This window comes from Poromitra crassiceps (genome assembly GCF_964638095.1).
Source record: "Poromitra crassiceps genome assembly, chromosome: 3".
Classification (NCBI taxonomy): domain Eukaryota; kingdom Metazoa; phylum Chordata; class Actinopteri; order Beryciformes; family Melamphaidae; genus Poromitra; species Poromitra crassiceps.
The window spans coordinates 54,700,870-54,720,783 of NC_139625.1; the positions used below are offsets into that span (position 1 = coordinate 54,700,870).

The 19,914-nt window shown below is 44.4% G+C and overlaps 1 protein-coding gene across 1 annotated transcript in view; it reads left to right on the forward strand.

Annotated features, from left to right (window-relative positions):
- The window catches only part of LOC310773158 (protein Shroom2-like), a gene marked incomplete at both ends in the record, with an annotated part of 43,086 nt that overhangs the window by 15,488 nt on the left and 7,684 nt on the right, over window positions 1–19,914 (forward strand). Inside the window, 4 exons of the mRNA XM_083633068.1 lie at window positions 6,776–6,898; window positions 7,188–9,546; window positions 9,880–9,962; window positions 15,273–15,896. Of these exons, the coding sequence (XP_083489194.1) occupies window positions 6,776–6,898; window positions 7,188–9,546; window positions 9,880–9,962; window positions 15,273–15,896 (3,189 nt within the window). The remainder of the gene's footprint in view (window positions 1–6,775; window positions 6,899–7,187; window positions 9,547–9,879; window positions 9,963–15,272; window positions 15,897–19,914) is intronic.

Consider the following 19,914-nt stretch of genomic DNA (forward strand, 5'->3'; position numbering starts at 1 on the left):
CATCTTGGGGCCCACAAGAGAAATTTGGAGTGAGAAATAGGAGGTGTGGAGTAGGGGTTAGAGTAGGGTTAGCTAGCTGACATGATCTAAAATAAAAACCAGTCAAGTATATACTATCGTGATTCCCCAGTCAAAAACAGCACAGAATGGAGCAGCAGGCATGAGTCCGGAAGTATACTTCCGGGTTCGTAAGAGGAAAAGTGAATGGGGTTTTAGAATGAGGATTTCACTTAAATGCATAAATTAAGGTATGTGGTTAACAAAGGTTTATGGGAAGGCAGATTTAGGTTCAGCAGGATAATCTTCACAAACGTGAATAACTTTTATGACTTTTGGAACATAAATGTGTTTTTTTCATCGATTTTTTAGAAAATGCTTCAAAAGGCATAAAAGTGATTAACGTTCATGAAGCTTATCCTGCTGAACCCAAATTCGCGTTCCCATAAACTTTTGTTAACCACAGACCTTATTTTCTGCATTTAAGTGAAATCCCCATTCTAAAACCCCATAGACTTTTTCCCTGACGAACCAAAATGGCAACGATTTCTGGTTAAGCCTACAAAAATACGTCATCCCTGTCATAACTCTATTAACAATAGGCCTATCTGTTACTTGGAACAGAATATATACAGTTGGGAATTATCTGAGCCATTTGCTTCGCCACAGATTGTTAAACTCTGTTTCTCTTTGATAATGAACAAAGAGTCACATTACACATATGCATTTGATTTTAGTAGAGCATGAAATGTTACAGTCAAGACCTCAGTGTTCCAGATAGTTTGACTGAGGAACATACTGCTGACTGGACAGAAAGCACATTAGTCAGTGTGTTGGTGAAGCTGATGTGGTCATGAACACAATGACATATCCACCATTTGATCAAATGCAACAGCTCATGATACTGGAATTATACGGTTTAATTTGAACAATTGCGTAAAATATCAGTTAGGTGCACACAGTTCTTATGTGCTCGCACAGATTGTGACATTTTCAGTGATGGAATCGTCCTTTATTTTGGGGAATTTTGAGAAGGGAGCATCAAATAACAACAATTTTCTTCATCCAGGGTAGGCCCAGAGACATGTATATTTGCATTTGAAATCAAACTCATACAGTCCCAGGCCCCAACAGCCCAAACACTAGATTACATCAAGGACGCAGGGCAGGACAATAACTCCGCCCGCCCTAGTCTCACCCCCCCCCCCCCCCACCAGTAATCCCCAAGGAAATCTCGTGTGGGTGGGAATTACACAGAGGCCATCAGACCATGGCCTGTGTTGCTCCTCCCTCTGGCCGTGATGCCCTGAGATCCCTAAGGCCACCTTGGCAGCAGTGCCCTGCTGCTACCAGCCTGCTACTGTCAGTTGCTTTAAAAGCGTCAGTGGTCTCAGTTTAATGTAGCCTGCTCTATGCAAAGGATGTGTCATTGGCTCATTTTAACACACATTTCAGAAAAATCACTCTTCATGATGTCAATAGACTAGAGCAATGGCCTTTCGCTTTGTGGCCTGGCATGTGGCCTTGTGCCCTAAAAAAAATTGTGATGCCGAAGGCCAGATGGCCTTGCCCCTAAGATGACAAAATTCCCACCATTTTGTGTGTGTGTGTGTGTGTGTGTGTGTGTGTGCCCCGTGATCATACAAGAAAGCGAGGCTCTGAGTCATGGTAGTGCTAGATTCCTCAGGGCACTCATCTCTGTCAGACGGGTGAGAGTTATGGTTGTTGAAGTGTGTCTGTCCTCTGAAGTGTTTTTGAAGGAATGTTCTGTACAGTGGAGAAGTTACGTGGAATCAGCCTTTTTAACCAACAGTGTCTTTCCCACTTCTTTGAAAGAGAGGATTGTGCAGGATTTATTTTTTGCCTTGAGCCCTGCAACAACTTTAAAAAAAAGTTTCAAATAGTTGGTAAGTTTATTATCTTGACTTTCTGTTGTTGTATTCCTACCGGTTTTGACTTGACAATCCAGTTTCTTTCGTCCATCCATTTTATTAAGAGACAGTGACTGACACAAGTCGGTTTGTTTGCGTAGAGATTTGCGCCTTACGAGTTTGTTTTCTCGGTCCGGGCCGCTGTCTGTCTGTTACACCTGCTGCTTTAGATGAAGCTTTAAGGATCACTGTGGGGCCGTTGCGTCGCGCTTCGGATGCCTGTTGCCATTCTGTCTTTATCACATATAATATTACACAGATACAGATTATACAGATCATCTGAGTATGAGCAAACTTTGTATCTTCTTTTAAGACACAACTGAAAACTTAATAGACTCATGTTTAACTGATCAGTTCCTTTTTTCTTTTCAATTTTGTTCTGTTTTTTTTGGGATTTAACTCTACTTCAGCTGATTGCTAATATCTTTGTTTTGTTTGTTTTCTTTTACTGCACGTCTTTAACTTTATCAAGACAATTGCTTTACACAAATACAAATAAGTATCATTATTGTTGACTGATAGGCTCACACGCAACTGGCTCATCTCTTATCTTTGTTGCAGTTTTATGATGATGGTTTTCATCAAAATAAGCGAAAGTGTTTCTTATGCCCGAGGAGTAACTGTCTCATCTTGCTGTCCCCGGCCTCTCCTCCCCTGTGGAATATCTGTGACAGAGCAGCTGCGTCCCCTGACAATAGACCCTCACGCTTTACAATGGACATTTGCATTTCCATTGTGGGCGACACTTGTTTGGAGGCTGCAACCTAACTCTCACTTTATCAGTCTGTCTCTTCTGCATCTCATGGGTGGAGAGCTAAAAGAATAATCTGGCATTTTCACATAAATACATGTTTGGTACTCTCCATCACTGACTGATTTATTTAGCCATTTAGTTTCTAGTAAAGGCATCAGAAGCAGGATTACGGAAAAACTAGTGGGCCGATTTTCATGAAACTTGATGGGAGGGTGTAGCAGGTGCCAAGGAAGAACCCATTACATTTCGGAGCGCATCCGATCGGGGCCATGGAAAAGGGGCCGTAGCTAGGGATAGGAAGGTCGGAGAGATTCAGGATTCGAGGGGTGGGTAGGGGTAGGGGTAGGGGTAGGGGCAGTGGCTGGGGGGATGTTGGTGGGTTAGGGTTCTGATCCGACTCACAAAATTTGCATATCATAGCAGAATGGAGTATTAGCCTTGGCGGAGGTCTGCACTCTCCGAGGGCACTTCTAGTTTGAGATTGTTTTCTGTTTGCTCCATTTTCTATTGATGTGATCGCTGCGCTGCATACTTGCACTAAGTCAAATTCCTCGTTTGTAATCTGATTACACACGACGGCTATTAAAATCAATCTTGAATCTTGAAAGTAGGTATAACAGCAGAAAAAGGGAGGCACACTTCCTTTATCCCACTACTTCCCACTGGAATTCTGGGAGATGGCCAACATAGATGTCCCACTTAAGCGAGGGGTATGGCGGGGGGAAATACCTCCCTGCATTCCTCTGGCTAAAGAATGCAGGGTCTCCGTGGAGGGCCGGCAGGGTTAAGGTTTCAGCGTGAGAGCCATGGACTTCAGTCTGACAGTGATGGGTCACTTTGGTGCAACAATTTCAACTTGTAGGACTCGGAAAGAAAACATCTTGAATAGTTGTGTTTTGGAGTAAAGTTGCAGAACAACAAAAAGGGGAACATATTTGAAAATGTCCAAAACACATTTAGCTGAAGTTCATCAAGGTGTTGTTGTTTTTCTCACCTTGATTATAATAATGCACTCCTTATTTCCTTAAAAGAGTGGATATACCTCTATTGACTACTTTGCATTTATTTTAAAAAAATCACTCGTTTTTAAAGGCATTAAATGACTTGATGCCTCCAAACATATCAGAATGCTTGAAGAAATGTGTTCAAAGTTGCTGTTTGGGAGCATCAGATGCCGGTTTACTTAACATTACTGTAAAGCAAAAGTAGATTGGGTGATTTCTTTATTTTTCATATTCGACAGGATTTTTCTGTACATAGGCCTACAGTAGTTAAAAAAAAAAGTTGACAACACACTTTTCTAAATTGGCATTTTCATGAATCTAGATTTATTTTTTACCGCAATTGTTTTTGCATGTTCTCCTCGTGTTCGTGTGGTTTTCCTCCAGGTACTCCCGGTTTCCTCCTACCATCAAACACATGTATGTTAGGGTTAAAACTCCTGTCAATGCCCCTGACCAAGGCACTGGCAAAAGAACTGGAGTTGGGTCAAATGCAGAGGATGTGTGTAGAATCTTAAAATAATCTGTATTACGTTTTAATTTTCTTATGTCAAGCGAAGTACGATACTATGCAAAAACAAAGCTACCCATACAAATGAGACTTAAACAAAAATCTACCATGAATCTCGTATGAATCTTGTAACTTATAGTATATGGGCTTTGTGCGTCCTGGTGTCTCACCTGGTAGCACGCGTACCACAGAGGCTCAGTTCTTCGTGCGGCCGACGCGGGTTCGAATCCCGAGGTCCTTTGCCACATGTCATCCCCTCTCTCTCTCCCCAACTTTCTTGTCTGCCTACTGTCCTGTCTAATAAAGGCAAATGCCCCCCAAAAAACTAAAAAAACAAACAAACATAGGCTTTCAATGAAAGTAGCAAATTTCACACTATTAAACTTAATAGATAAATATGTAGTAACACAAAACATATCAGCTACAAATCAGAGAAGGCAGACGTTTGATGTTTATAACATCCTTTTTGTATTGGTAAACCACTGCACCTGGGAACCATACTCCCATGTCTTCTTTTGCAGAGGCAGTGCTGCTTGGGTTTCTGATCCTGTACCCACGGAAATGATTGAAGGCAGATTTGGCGAGCCTGCGGGCCTTACTTCCTGGATTTCTTGGAGATTAAGGCCTTTCAGCGCTTTGTTAGCTAGAGCTCGCTTAATCATGATTTAGGAAATAAGATCAGTGTACCATTTTAACATTTTTCAGATTTAACATATTACAGGAAAACAGTGATATTGTTATCCTATAGTCAATGGTATAAAAATGGGTGGTAAATCTGATATTCATGGTCTGGAAAGTATTTTACTTTTACTGAATAATGGCCTACTACAGTACCTAATTTCAAAATAAAGTTCAATTTATCTTTATGTTAATACAGACTTGGGCCGTTATTTGGAGGATATGTCACCAAAATAACTGAAAATCCATTATTCTCCATTAGAGATGGCTAACATCCTTCTAGGTGTGAAAAAGGCAGAAAACTTCACAGGTGATTTCAAAAGTAGTAGTTCTCGTTCGCTGGTTGAAGGGGTGTATATCAGTGGAATGAGCTTGCTGTAGTATTTGGTTGGAAGTAAAACTTGCAGACTCTTGACTCTCCATATGGGTCATGGTTACGAAGCCCTACTTTAAAAAGGTGAATCATTTCTTTTTTCTTATACATCATTGTATTTAGAGAAGGTCTCGCTTTCTTCACATTTGTGTCTATGTCGCTTTGAAACAAACCACTTCAGTTAGTTTGATGCAGATGTCTTTTCCTCCTCCTTTGCCGCTCAGGAAGGGGAAAATGGTTGACATCGTATCGCCCGGCACAATGGCGTCAGAAAATGAGGTTCGTGTGGCCAGGAGCTTTCTCACCAAGATTTTGCGAAGCTCTATGAGGTACGGCGGGACGGGAATGTCGACCCCAGACCTTCCCCGTTTGGTGCTTAGTGTTTGGTGAACGCAAGTGCTCTTTAGCCATCGATGTCGTCCATCGTGCTCTGTGCTCCCCTGACCTAGTTGTACTTTGCAAGTTCGTAGTCGTTTTTGTCCCAAACTTGATGCTGATCTTGTTTCATCCTGTTTGTTGGTTTTGTCGTCGTTTTCAGTTCATGTGAGATTTAACTTTACTGTTTGTTTTCTAGTTTTCAGTTCCTGTGAGATTTAACTTTAGTGTTTGTTTTCTAGTTTTCTCATCTCTAGTTTCATATTTTCTGCTGAATTTAGTTATATAACTTAATAAATTACACTTCTTCTTTCCATCATGCTTTCCAGGAAGAACCGCTCCAAGGGGTATGTGTGAGTTTGTACGAGGTGTACAGTAATTACACCACTGATTGATTGATTGATTAATTGATTGATTGATTGATTGATTGATTGATTGATTGATTGACTGACTGATAAGACACCAGGTTTTGAGCAATGTTAGTATTCTGTTTTCTAGGAGGAACCTTTTTGGTATGGTCTGGAAAAGTATGGGAATGAATTTGATCATCCAATACCAAATTTGAGCTTAGTTCCAATGGTGAATATTTCAATTTGAAAAATGCCTCTTCAGCTGAAAACATTGCTTTGGTTGTTTGGGTTGTTTTTCTGGACAAACAACCCAATCAACTGAAATATGATGTTTTAACTAAAAAGGTCAAACAAGGTCAAAGATTTAACAGATAATGGAATATAATTTGTTTTTATCTGAGAATTGTTGCACCTCCTCGTCTTGTTGCTTAAGTATGAATATTTATTTAAGATCATACCTAATTCCTGGCTGTTTGATAATCACTGCACTGTAGAATTATGCGAACAGAAATTTGCTCAAACTTGGTCCTTGAAGAAATTCTGCGGCTCGCGACTCCCCAGCAACATGATAATGAGATTGTAATTATTTCACAAGGTGGAAATGTATGAATCAAGCCATATTTTGGATTTGTGTCAACATACAATGGTGCAATTCAATACTTAATCCTATCTAACCACCAAAAAATCTTCTCAGACAAGGGTCAGTTGGACAAATTGTATTAAAGTACTCTATCGTGAATCTTTAACGCCCTGAAATACTCCCTTGGTGTTCTGTAACAGTTTCCCCTGCCTTTCTCCTCTACAGAAAGAATGGTCCAGTCTCGCGGCCTCACTCCTGGCACTCCTCCAAGCTGACAGAAGAGGAGTCAGAGCCCGCCGGGAGACAGGCCACCCCAGCACCCATCTGGCAGACAAAACATGAAGCAAGGTGAGGCTCGGATCTTATCTTACAGTACTTTTACGATCGCACTCACTAAAATGCTCTTTAGAATAGGAAAGAGCCTAGGTGATAGCATGCTATTAGGCTAGTGGCTACTAGTAGTGGACAAACCTGCAAGCCACCAGCCAAATTGATCAGGATTTGGCTGCTGGCTAATGTTTATTTGCCACCGTGTCTGTTCTCAGAATCTAGATACGTAATATGGAAATTTTTTCTGTTGAACACATTGAGGATGTCCAATTTTTTTTTATTTTTATTATCTGACATTATTTACCAGGTCCAAAGAATTGTCCAGCCAAGGGGACCAGAGTAACCTGCATCAGCTATCCAGCCAGTTCAGCTCAGTGAATAACATGGAGAGAATGGAGCGTCCCTCTCATCCCTACCCACCAGGCCGCCTCTCCCCCACTAAATACACAAATAGCACAGAACCTCTCCCTGGAGGAGGGAGCAAAAGAGAGCCCGGGTTCAGCTGTTTCTCCAGCGGCTCCAGCCCTCCTGCTCCTGACCCTTGCCTGTCTAATAGGAAGGGCACAAGTACGGAAAACATTTTCTTTAAGGGCCTGCAGAGTGAGGGGCACAGGCAGGCCGAGCGCCCCAGGTACCTCCAGCCGTCGCTGGGGAACGGAGGATGGGAGGGGCCCCGGGCAGAGGAGCAGCCTGCCTCTCGGGTCCCTGGTGTAGGCAGGGCCGGCGTTGGCCCAGTGTGGCAGGTGCCAGAGAGGAAAAAGTCCCAGTCTCCTCCTCCTCCACTTCCTCCCCTGCGTAGTGACAGTTTTGCTGCTACTAAGGTGTTCCCTTACCCCGAAGGGCCTGCTAGTCAAACAAAGAGCCATGGTAGAGCAGTGGATAGACTGAATGAAGCTAATGACCAGAATTCTCTCAAAGCCCACCATACTGTCCCCCACCAGGAGAAAAGCTCTGAGACCAGACGTAGCTTGAACCCCCTTCAAACCAAAGACTTCCTCCACCCCGACCACAACCACAACCAGCTGCACCCCAACAAACTCTTCTCTCTGTCCAGCAACGATGTTAGACAGACCCAGTCTCATTTTGCTTGTCTGCCCAACCACCAGAGGCAGTACAGTGACGAAAACCCCTTCTACCTGCAGACCAGGTCGGCTCCTCAAACCAAGCCTCAGAGCGTGGGAAGCTACTATCGCAGCCTCCAGGATCTCCCCACCAACGCCTCCAGCCGCAAACAGGCAGTCAAGCACTCTATGGCATCCACGGCGAGTGCTGCAGTGAACTCAAACTTGGAGAATGGGGGCCACACCAGATACTACTGCATTGCAACCAAGCAGCCAGGCCAGGCAGTTGATAACCAGGCCAGGCAGGGCAAGGCAGAGGGCCACAGGGGGGAATCAGAGAAACCCCACTGGGTGAACAGCAATGACCGAAGCTTTGTAAGTTCCCTGAGGACCAATAATAAGACAAAGTACTCTCTACCTCAGTCCCAGCTGCCTTATGTTGACGGTAAGGAGCGCAACGGCCATTCCCAGTTAGGGAACGGTCTACTGTACGAGCACCCGGCATCTGAACTGTCTGCATCTGTTCAGAGCAGCAGCCCAGAGGACAGCACAAAGAGAGGCGAGGGACATTTGAATGACATCAAAAGACACTCCCCAACTCATCACAGTAATGATCATAAGGTCAGTCTTCCAAGGCACCAGGACCCATGGGTGCCCCAAGAAGACCACCGAATATCCCCGCTGAAGACGCCTCTGCTCCACTCTCTGACGCAGGAATGTCGCAGCCTGGCTGAGAGGCAACCAGCCACCAACAACGCCAGCAGCATTTCCACCCAGGATACAGGAGATGCCGTGGCTACCAGTGCTGGAAAAGCAGGTCGGCGGAGCGATCGCTATGCCACCGCCCTCCGCAATGAGATCCAGCAGAAGCGCGCACAGCTGCAGAAGAGCCGCAGTGCTGCCACCCTGACTTGCAATGCTGAGGACGAGGACAGCGAGGAATGGACGTCCATGGAGACCTCCGTAACTTCTGGTGGCTCCTTCTCCAACACCTATAAGGACCACCTGAAGGAGGCGCAGGCCAGGGTCCTCCAGGCCACCTCCTTCCAGAGACGAGATCTAGAACCCCTCGGAGTGGAGACCCCGGTAGTAAAACCCTCCAATGGCCACCTCTCCCGCATCGGAGGCCGTAAGCGCTTCCCCCTGGCCAAGAGGATACACTCGTTCTCAGAGCCAGACAAGATAGACAAGGTGGGAGTGGAGGGGGAGCCTCACATGGGTTCCTTTGGAGAGCGGAGGAAGTTCTTTGAGGCCAAACCAGCCTTTTCCAGACCCGTGCCCAAGCCCGGTCAACTCAGCTCAGGCTCAGACCTTGGTGAGGCAGGCAAGCCCAAAGTGAGAGCTCTCTCTGTAGAACCTCAGAAGGCTCACCCAGGCTCAGACCCCAACTACCTCAGCCCTGGGCAGGTCTTGCTAGAGCAACAGAGGCTGGGGACCTTCGCTGAGTACCAGGCCACCTGGAGCAAGCAGAGGAAGCCGTCGGAGGCAAAGACACAAGGAAGATATCACTCAGCAGAGAACATCTTGGATGCAGACGCAGGGGAGATAGCTGTCTGCATCCACGAAAGATCCCGGTCTTCTCCCTCTGCAGACTTCTATGCACAGGTGAGCCCGTGATGTGCCTATTTATAGCTTAATACTGAATGAGTAGACAAGAGGAATACTTACGATTTTCAGAAAAATAGATTGCCATTTTGTATAATCGCAGCAGAATGACAAACGGCATACGGAGTCTTTTTGAGGTAACTGTTTGATGAGACATTTGCTTCTAAAAAATTGTTGTAAAAAAAAACCATTTTAGATTAGCTCCTGTTGCATCTTTTAATATTTTGCACTTTCAATTGAGAAGTCAAAGGAATATGAGGCAGTGACTATTTTTCCACAAGATGTATGTGCATAATTCTGCAGAGAAAGACTCAATGTTTCCTTTCTTTCCAGAGTACTCCTGAGCCTTGGAGAGACCCTGTTCATAACCCATACATGGAGCTAAAACAGGGCCAACAGAGCAGTTGCACTGCCAGGTGAGATTAAGGTTTTGTTTATTTGCACATATAAACAATATAAGCAGAAAAAATTGTGTATGCTCATCCAAAAAAAGTAGACTAGCTTCTAGTTAGTACACCATGAATCAGCAAAGAGAAGATATGAAAATACAGTACCTGCACACTGGAATGATGCTCCCTGGTGAGAAGAAATCCAAATCTTGCAGGTGAGATTATGAAATCCCAAGGGGTTTATAAAGACATCTCACTCCAAGAGAAAATAGCAAACTTAGTTTTTATTTTTTTAATCAAGCCCCCCCCCCGATCCGATAAAGCATGGATGACGCATGTGCTGGGAGGGGGCCCCAGCACATGCTTCCTCCGATACATGTGCATTCGCCAGCCGCTTCTTTTCACCGGAAGGACATAGTGCGTGGGAGGATCACACTATCCACCCCCCCAGAACAGGTGCCTCGATGGAGGCAGTAGTGCAATGACCAGGACACATGCCCTTAATCCGGCTTCCCACCCGCAGACACAAGCCAATTGTGCCTGTATGGACACTTGGTCAAGCTGACCCTCGTGTTGGTAGGCAGGGAACCGTACCACTACACTACCCGGATGCCCCCAACTCTTTGCTGTTGAGTTATTTTGTTTTGAACACTCAGTACAGCTACAGTGTTGACCCAATAAAAGCGTCAGTTTCCTGTCAAACTGAAGGGTCACAGGGGGGTGCGTCCTGGAGGTTAAAGAGGTCATCCGGTAAAAGAAAGGTCACAGTTTGATCCCAGCACTTTCCAATGTGTCCATCAACACCTACGTGTCCTTTAGCAAAAACCCTGAACCTCTACCAGGTAGAGGTTCGTTGCTCTGAGACGTCTGCGAGATGCCCATGATGTTGAATGTAAATGTGGAATGTAGTGGGTTGGTGAGAGGTTGGTTTTCTGAGCAGAAAGAGAGCAGGTCTCAGTTTTCCTGGGCTGAAATGATATGATCTCCCTCTGTCATATTAGATCTCTTTCCAACATGGTCCCCTTTTGTTGGAGCTCATGTTGAGGTGAACGGTATCTCATAGGACGCTGTTATTCCCACTGACATACAGTACATGGTAAACTACACCCCCATTTACATAAGTGTGTGCCGAATAAGTGATTTGTGGCGGGCGGGGAGCATATCACTGGTGTTGAGTACTGTATCACTTTGTCTTTGGGCCGGTGTCGAGTACTGTACAGTATGTGATCATTTTCATGGTCAAATGGTGAAATTAATCCCTAGAACAGCATTCACCCCCTCTAAAGAGGAAATTCGAGCAGGACTTTCAGTAGGCCTACGTTAATGAGAACAAGAATTTCATTTTGGCATGCGTTGCACTAATGCATCTTCTTAACAATACAAATGTGTTGCTCCAATTTCCTCTTTCCCAGTGTTAGTTGCCTATCCCATCATGCACCTTGTTAGTAGACAAGATGTGCAAGAAGATCATCTCAGCTCTCCACCAGTCACCAGCCAAATGTAAATTGTTGGTTGTGATTACTCTACTAGCCATTTTGGCAAGTAAGCAACCATCATCTGGAGGCCCTATTCGACTCTATAAAATTCTACTTGTCTGGTAAAATTGTGAAATTGTAATAATAATAATAATTGATTGGATTTATATAGCGCCTTTCAAGACACTCAAAGTGCTACACATATCAGGGGAGGGAACTCAACTCATCCACCACCGATGTGTAGCACCCACCTTGGTGATGCACGGCAGCCAGTTTGAAAACTCTCATAACGGACAAGCCCGTCTTTTATTGTCACACGAACAGCAGAATACATGCATGCGGCCACAACACACTCATGCTGACGGTGGCCGGTGAAAAGTGTCCTCTGCATTTAACCCATCCAGGCATGTCCTTTCCTCCGAGGGGCAGGCCAGGAGCAGTGGTCGCTTTCTCGTACAGCGCCCGGGGACCAACTTCGGATGTTGTTGTCACTGGTCGGATGACGATGACGATCTGATCTTCTCCATGTTTTTAGTGGGGGGGTTATATACGGAGGAACCCCCTGGGGGGTACGGGGAGAACATGCAAACTCCACACAGAGAGAAAGGCCCTTACGACGAGATAACCCACCTGGGCAGTAGGCACTGAGGATATGGGGGGGAACACAACCACAGCGCTCACAGTGTCCCAGGCGAGAATCGAACTCAGGACCTTCTAACTGTGAGGCGACAGCGCTACCGACTGCGCCACTGTACCCCAGAACGCTCTGGGGTAGAACGCTTTGCGCCAGAACGCTCACCACACATCAGCTATCACGGTGGAGAGTTAAGGACTGAATGTGCCAATTGTGAAAGTGGCTGGCGAATTTTCTGATTTCAATTCCACTGTGGCATATGGACACAACAAAGTTAGTGTCCTTGAGTCCTTGAGTTTGTTGCTAAGCGTTGATTGATGTAATCCCATATAATCTATCTCTCTGTCTCTCACTCTGTTTGATTGACAGGTGATCTATGGCATATGTCACCTGTCAATCAAACAGAGTGGGCGGAGCTTAGGTTTGAGTTGATATAGGTGGCGCTCTTTTCTTTGCCTGTTCATTCATGGTGGCTGTCGCTGCTCATGCTAACTACCTAGTTCTTCTGTTTAACAAACTGGAAATGTAAAACGCATCACTTCCTGTGTGACTGAGGATTTTTCTCAGGAAGGAGAGCAGCCCTCAGGTGTTTAGAACACACAATGGAAAAGCTTTCATGATCTAGATATAGCTTGGATCGTGTGTGTGTGTGTGTGTGTGTGTGTGTGTGTGTGTGTGCGTGTGTGTGCGCGCGTCAGTTGGAGATAGACAGCTGCAAAACATACATTTATTTATATGAAAATGTCACAATTTACTTGAAGGCATCCTGGCTCTGGCTCTACCTCAGGTGTAATCCAATCTCTCTCTTTGGCTATCACACTGGTAGCTCAGGTTGTCTGGATTGTAACACACGCTCACTCTTTGCTCCCCAAATGCCTAGTCGAGGCAATAGGCGTCGTAGCCGCTAATGGTGTCCAAAGAAAAACATCAACCAATAGGTTAGCGGAGAATAGCAGGGCTGTCACTATGTAAAAACCTTTTATTAATGAATGTCAAGGTGGATTATTTTATATATGTATTGTTTGGAAAAATTATTTCTACAAAATGAATTCAGATGGTGTAAAATAGTTGTCTCCTGTCTGAGGATTGAATCATCAGACCCTGAAGACTTTGATGGCCTGATAAACACATACTGTAGGTCGCAGTGAGGATTTTCAAAGGCCCCTAATGAAATAAATGCTTTTTAACTTATCACGCGAGTGCCCTGGAATTTCTAATCTTTTTACTCTGATCCTTTCCCAACGAACACCAATGGAGGTAAAAGAAAAACACCCAAGAAACACTCCTTCACATTGTTGTTGTTGTTTATTGTCCACTCATAGAATAATCCGTTTTATAAATACTGAGGAATAATTAATTTCAGTTGGCAAAAAATTTCCAAAATGGACTTTCAGAGTTGTGGAATCAAAGCCTTTGATTTTTTTTTTTTTTTTAACTGAAACCATCAGTGTGACTCAGTTGGACTAACCTGAAGCCGACTTGTTTTTCTGCTTCGGGGAAACTTCTTGAGAAAGCTGTGGTTACTAGGTCAGCCAGGAAAATCACTTGATCAAACTCCTGCTCTCTTTATGGAGTGTGAGTTGATGCCATCAGGAAGAAGGTATAGCTTTCCAACTGTAAGCTGAATAGATACAAGCTCCTCTTGGTACCGCTGCCAAATACATTACATTACAATATGTCATTTAGCAGACACTTTTATCCAAAGTGACAAACTACTGAACAACAAGCACTACAAAATGTGAAGGAGCATGGAAGTGGAACATGTACAGAGTGACATGCAGGAGGCAGCCAAGTTAACATCAACCCTAACAAACAACATTTCCACAATGGCATAACATAGAACGGTCAAGTAAATAAATAAATAAATAATTATATCTTTCTGATAGAAAGATATTTAGAAAGATCTTTCTGATATAGAAAGATCTTTCTGATAGAAAGATATTTAGGTCGATTGAAACGATGCAAGTAATGGGTACATACAGTATGTCATTTCACCTTTCATTGTGCTATTGGAAATGTCTTAACTTCTATTCGATGTCAAAATGTTTGCTAGGTTTCTTATATGCCTGTACTGTGGGCAGCAGTGACTTTTGTCTCTCTCAGACCGAAGCTAGTCTTGTTCTCACCCCAGGGACTAATGAAGCTAGTCTTGTTCTCACCCCAGGGACTAATGAAGCTAGTCTTGTTCTCACCCCAGGGACTAATGAAGCTAGTCTTGTTCTCACCCCAGGGACTAATGAAGCTTGTCTTGTTCTCACCCCAGGGACTAATGAAGCTAGTCTTGTTCTCACCCCAGGGACTAATGAAGCTTGTCTTGTTCTCACCCCAGGGACTAATGAAGCTAGTCTTGTTCTCACCCCAGGGACTAATGAAGCTAGTCTTGTTCTCACCGCAGGGACTAATGAAGCTAGTCTTGTTCTCACCCCAGGGACTAATGAAGATAGTCTTGTTCTCACCCCAGGGACTAATGAAGCTAGTCTTGTTCTCACCCCAGGGACTAATGAAGATAGTCTTGTTCTCACCCCAGGGACTAATGAAGCTAGTCTTGTTCTCGCCCCAGGGACTAATTAAGATAGTCTTGTTCTCACCCTAGGGACTAATGAAGATAGTCTTGTTCTCACCCCAGGGACTAATGAAGATAGTCTTGTTCTCACCCCAGGGACTAATGAAGCTAGTCTTGTTCTCGCCCCAGGGACTAATTAAGATAGTCTTGTTCTTGCCCCAGGGACTAATTAAGATAGTCTTGTTCTCACCCCAGGGACTAATGAAGATAGTCTTGTTCTCACCCCAGGGACTAATGAAGCTAGTCTTGTTCTCACCCCAGGGACTAATGGAGATAGTCTTGTTCTCACCCCAGGGACTAATGAAGATAGTCTTGTTCTCACCCCAGGGACTAATGAAGCTAGTCTTGTTCTCACCCCAGGGACTAATTAAGCTAGTCTTGTTCTCACCCCAGGGACTAATGAAGCTAGTCTTGTTCTCATCCCAGGGGCTAATGAAGCTAGTCTTGTTCTCATCCCAGGGACTACTGAAGCTAGTCTTGTTCTCACCCCAGGGACTAATGAAGCTAGTCTTGTTCTCATCCCAGGGACTACTGAAGCTAGTCTTTTTCCACCCAGGGACTACTGAAGCTAGTCCTTTTCCACCCAGGGACTACTGAAGCTAGTCTTGTTCTCATCCCAGGGACTACTGAAGCTAGTCTTGTTCTCATCCCGTCTCATCTTGCAGGGGAAAGCTGGAGAGCAGGGTGCGATACCAGCCAGGCCAGCCTGACCACTGCCCACAGCCTGCCTTGTTTGTTCCCAGGAGCGACACCCAGGGCAGGGATGGCCCAGTCCCAGGCCTGCCTGACCACAGACCCAGACCAGACGCTGCCAGCCTCTCCCACACCACGCTCTCCCCGGACCCTCCCAGCTACAGCCCCGGCCCAGCTTCCCAGCTTCCCCAGACTAAGGGCCTCCTGCTGCCGCCCAGGCCCCATTTAGGCCCAGAAACCACATCCTCCTCCCAGGAATTCCTCCCTGGCGTCCAGGCGGAGGCAGCGGCACTCCAGCCCCTGTCCGGCTCCGGCCCCCAGCCAGACACCCAGCGCCATGCGACTGCCCAGGGCTGCAGCCCGTCGGTGGGCCCCGCCCCGGCCAGCTCCCCTCCCCTCGGCGGGACATCGGACGGACCAGACATGAGCAAAGGAGATGCAGAAAGAGAGGAGTCTTCATCCCCTCTCTCCTCCAGGACGCTCGCTCTGCCCGTTCCCTCGGCAGACAGAGTGCGCTCTCCCTCACCGCAGTTCGCGCCCCTGAGGCTAACCGACAAGCCGCCGGCCGTGCCCGTGCAGGATGCCTCCCCGTCCAGGTAAGCAGCTTAGCCTCGCCTTACTTCCCCGCGTCTATTACCCTCATCATTACATAACGGCTTTCCCTGCTGCACTAGTGGAAGAGGCTTTAAATAACAGCTTTAGCTTAGCTTTATTTATTTTAAGCGATAAACCATAGAAGCAGAATGATTTTAAAAAGACTCGATGAGAAAATAACAATGGAAAACACAGAGAAAAGAGAGGAAAATGACTCATTTGTGCAGATGAGACCATAAAACAACAAGAGGCTTATAGAAACACAACACTTGGGGTGAGAGTGACATCTCTGAGTTCTCAAAAAACACAAAACATGACCAAGGAATGAACTAGGAATTGGAGCGTATTGTACAGTTGCACTAATTGTAAGTGATAGGTTTGGGAGATATCAGAAATTTTATATAGCGATGCAGTCTTTTATAATTCAAAAATCTACGGTAATTAATATTATAGCATTTTACGGTACATTCCCCCCCCCCCCCCCCCGCATAATAATAGTAGTCTTTAGTAGTATGAATTAAGGACTGAGAGGTTGATATGTTTCTCCCTTTGCAGCAATATATACTGTACACAAGTCACTCAGGATAAGGGTATCGGCTACTATAAATGCCTAAAATGTAAAAACATGAATGTAAAAAGAATGATCTGAGTTTGATTATGCATACTGTACTGGAGTCTGTTGGAATCAAGTCTAAATTGATCTCATCTGCTCTGAATTGCATTGGAATTCTGTGTCGTGGATGTTGAGGCTGTAATTTTGTTAAACCCATATGTAACTGTGACCTTTGGTTTCCATTGCAGTTCTACGATCCATCCTTTAATTAGAAACGATCCACTCGGTGCGCTCACTGCGCTGTCTGTAGCGCCACGGCCTGTAGCTCCGGTGTTTATTCAAGAAAAAAGCTTCTACCTTTTTCATTTCCTTGCCTAGCCCCTCCTCTCTACTCTACTCTAATATGTATTCTTACCTAGCCCCTCCTCTCTACTCTACTCTAATATGTATTCTTACCTAGCCCCTCCTCTCTACTCTACTCTAATATTTATTCTTGCCTAGCCCCTCCTCTCTACTCTACTCTAATATTTATTCTTACCTAGCCCCTCCTCTCTACTCTACTCTAATATTTATTCTTACCTAGCCCCTCCTCTCTACTCTACTCTAATATGTATTCTTACCTAGCCCCTCCTCTCTACTCTACTCTAATATGTATTCTTACCTAGCCCCTCCTCTCTACTCTAATATTTATTCTTACCTAGCCCCTCCTCTCTACTCTACTCTAATATTTATTCTTGCCTAGCCCCTCCTCTCTACTCTACTCTAATATGTATTCTTACCTAGCCCCTCCTCTCTACTCTACTCTAATATGTATTCTTACCTAGCCCCTCCTCTCTACTCTACTCTAATATTTATTCTTACCTAGCCCCTCCTCTCTACTCTACTCTAATATGTATTCTTACCTAGCCCCTCCTCTTTACTCTTAATATCTATTCTTACCTAGCCCCTCCTCTCTACTCTACTCTAATATGTATTCTTACCTAGCCCCTCCTCTCTACTCTACTCTAATATTTATTCTTACCTAGCCCCTCCTCTCTACTCTACTCTAATATGTATTCTTACCTAGCCCCTCCTCTCTACTCTACTCTAATATGTATTCTTACCTAGCCCCTCCTCTCTACTCTACTCTAATATGTATTCTTACCTAGCCCCTCCTCTCTACTCTACTCTAATATTTATTCTTGCCTAGCCCCTCCTCTCTACTCTACTCTAATATTTATTCTTACCTAGCCCCTCCTCTCTACTCTACTCTAATATGTATTCTCACCTAGCCCTTCCTCTCTACTCTACTCTAATATTTATTCTTGCCTAGCCCCTCCTCTCTACTCTACTCTAATATTTATTCTTACCCAGCCCCTCCTCTCTACTCTACTCTAATATGTATTCTTACCTAGCCCCTCCTCTCTACTCTACTCTAATATGTATTCTTACCTAGCCCCTCCTCTCTACTCTACTCTAATATTTATTCTTGCCTAGCCCCTCCTCTCTACTCTACTCTAATATGTATTCTTACCTAGCCCCTCCTCTCTACTCTACTCTAATATGTATTCTTACCTAGCCCCTCCTCTCTACTCTACTCTAATATTTATTCTTACCTAGCCCCTCCTCTCTACTCTACTCTAATATGTATTCTTACCTAGCCCCTCCTCTCTACTCTTAATATCTATTCTTACCTAGCCCCTCCTCTCTACTCTACTCTAATATGTATTCTTACCTAGCCCCTCCTCTCTACTCTACTCTAATATTTATTCTTACCTAGCCCCTCCTCTCTACTCTACTCTAATATGTATTCTTACCTAGCCCCTCCTCTCTACTCTACTCTAATATTTATTCTTACCTAGCCCTTCCTCTCTACTCTACTCTAATATCTATTCTTACCTAGCCCCTCCTCTCTACTCTAATATTTATTCTTACCTAGCCCCTCATCTCTACTCTACTCTAATATGTATTCTTGCCTAGCCCCTCCTCTCTACTCTAATATTTATTCTTACCTAGCCCCTCCTCTCTACTCTACTCTAATATGTATTCTTACCTAGCCCCTCCTCTCTACTCTCATATTTATTCGTACCTAGCCCCTCCTCTCTACTCTACTCTAATATTTATTCTTACCTAGCCCCTCCTCTCTACTCTAATATTTATTCTTACCTAGCCCCTCCTCTCTACTCTACTCTAATATTTATTCTTACCTAGCCCCTCCTCTCTACTCTACTCTAATATGTATTCTTACCTAGCCCCTCCTCTCTACTCTAATATTTATTCTTACCTAGCCCCTCCTCTCTACTCTACTCTAATATGTATTCTTACCTAGCCCCTCCTCTCTACTCTACTCTAATATGTATTCTTACCTAGCCCCTCCTCTCTACTCTCATATTTATTTTTACCTAGCCCCTCCTCTCTACTCTACTCTAATATTTATTCTTACCTAGCCCCTCCTCTCTACTCTAATATTTATTCTTACCTAGCCCCTCCTCTCCTCTCTACTCTACTCTAATATTTATTCTTACCTAGCCCCTCCTCTCTACTCTAATATTTATTCTTACCTAGCCCCTCCTCTCTACTCTATTCTTAATATGTATTCTTACCTAGCCCCTCCTCTCTACTCTAATATTTATTCTTACCTAGCCCCTCCTCTCTACTCTACTCTAATATGTATTCTTACCTAGCCCCTCCTCTCTACTCTAATATTTATTCTTACCTAAGCCCCTCCTCTCTACTCTACTCTAATATGTATTCTTACCTAGTCCCTCCTCTCTACTCTACTCTAATATGTATTCTTACCTAGCCCCTCCTCTCTACTCGCATATTTATTCTTACCTAGCCCCTCCTCTCTACTCTACTCTAATATTTATTCTTACCTAGCCCCTCCTCTCTACTCTAATATTTATTCTTACCTAGCCCCTCCTCTCTACTCTACTCTAATATTTATTCTTACCTAGCCCCTCCTCTCTACTCTACTCTAATATTTATTCTTACCTAGCCCCTCCTCTCTACTCTACTCTAATATGTATTCTTACCTAGCCCCTCCTCTCTACTCTAATATTTATTCTTACCTAGCCCCTCCTCTCTACTCTACTCTAATATGTATTCTTACCTAGCCCCTCCTCTCTACTCTACTCTAATATTTATTCTTACCTAGCCCCTCCTCTCTACTCTACTCTAATATGTATTCTTACCTAGCCCCTCCTCTCTACTCTACTCTAATATTTATTCTTACCTAGCCCCTCCTCTCTACTCTACTCTAATATGTATTCTTACCTAGCCCCTCCTCTCTACTCTAATATGTATTCTTACCTAGCCCCTCCTCTCTACTCTACTCTAATATTTATTCTTACCTAGCCCCTCCTCTCTACTCTATTCTAATATGTATTCTTACCTAGCCCCTCCTCTAATATTTATTCTTACCTAGCCCCTCCTCTCTACTCTACTCTAATATGTATTCTTACCTAGCCCCTCCTCTCTACTCTACT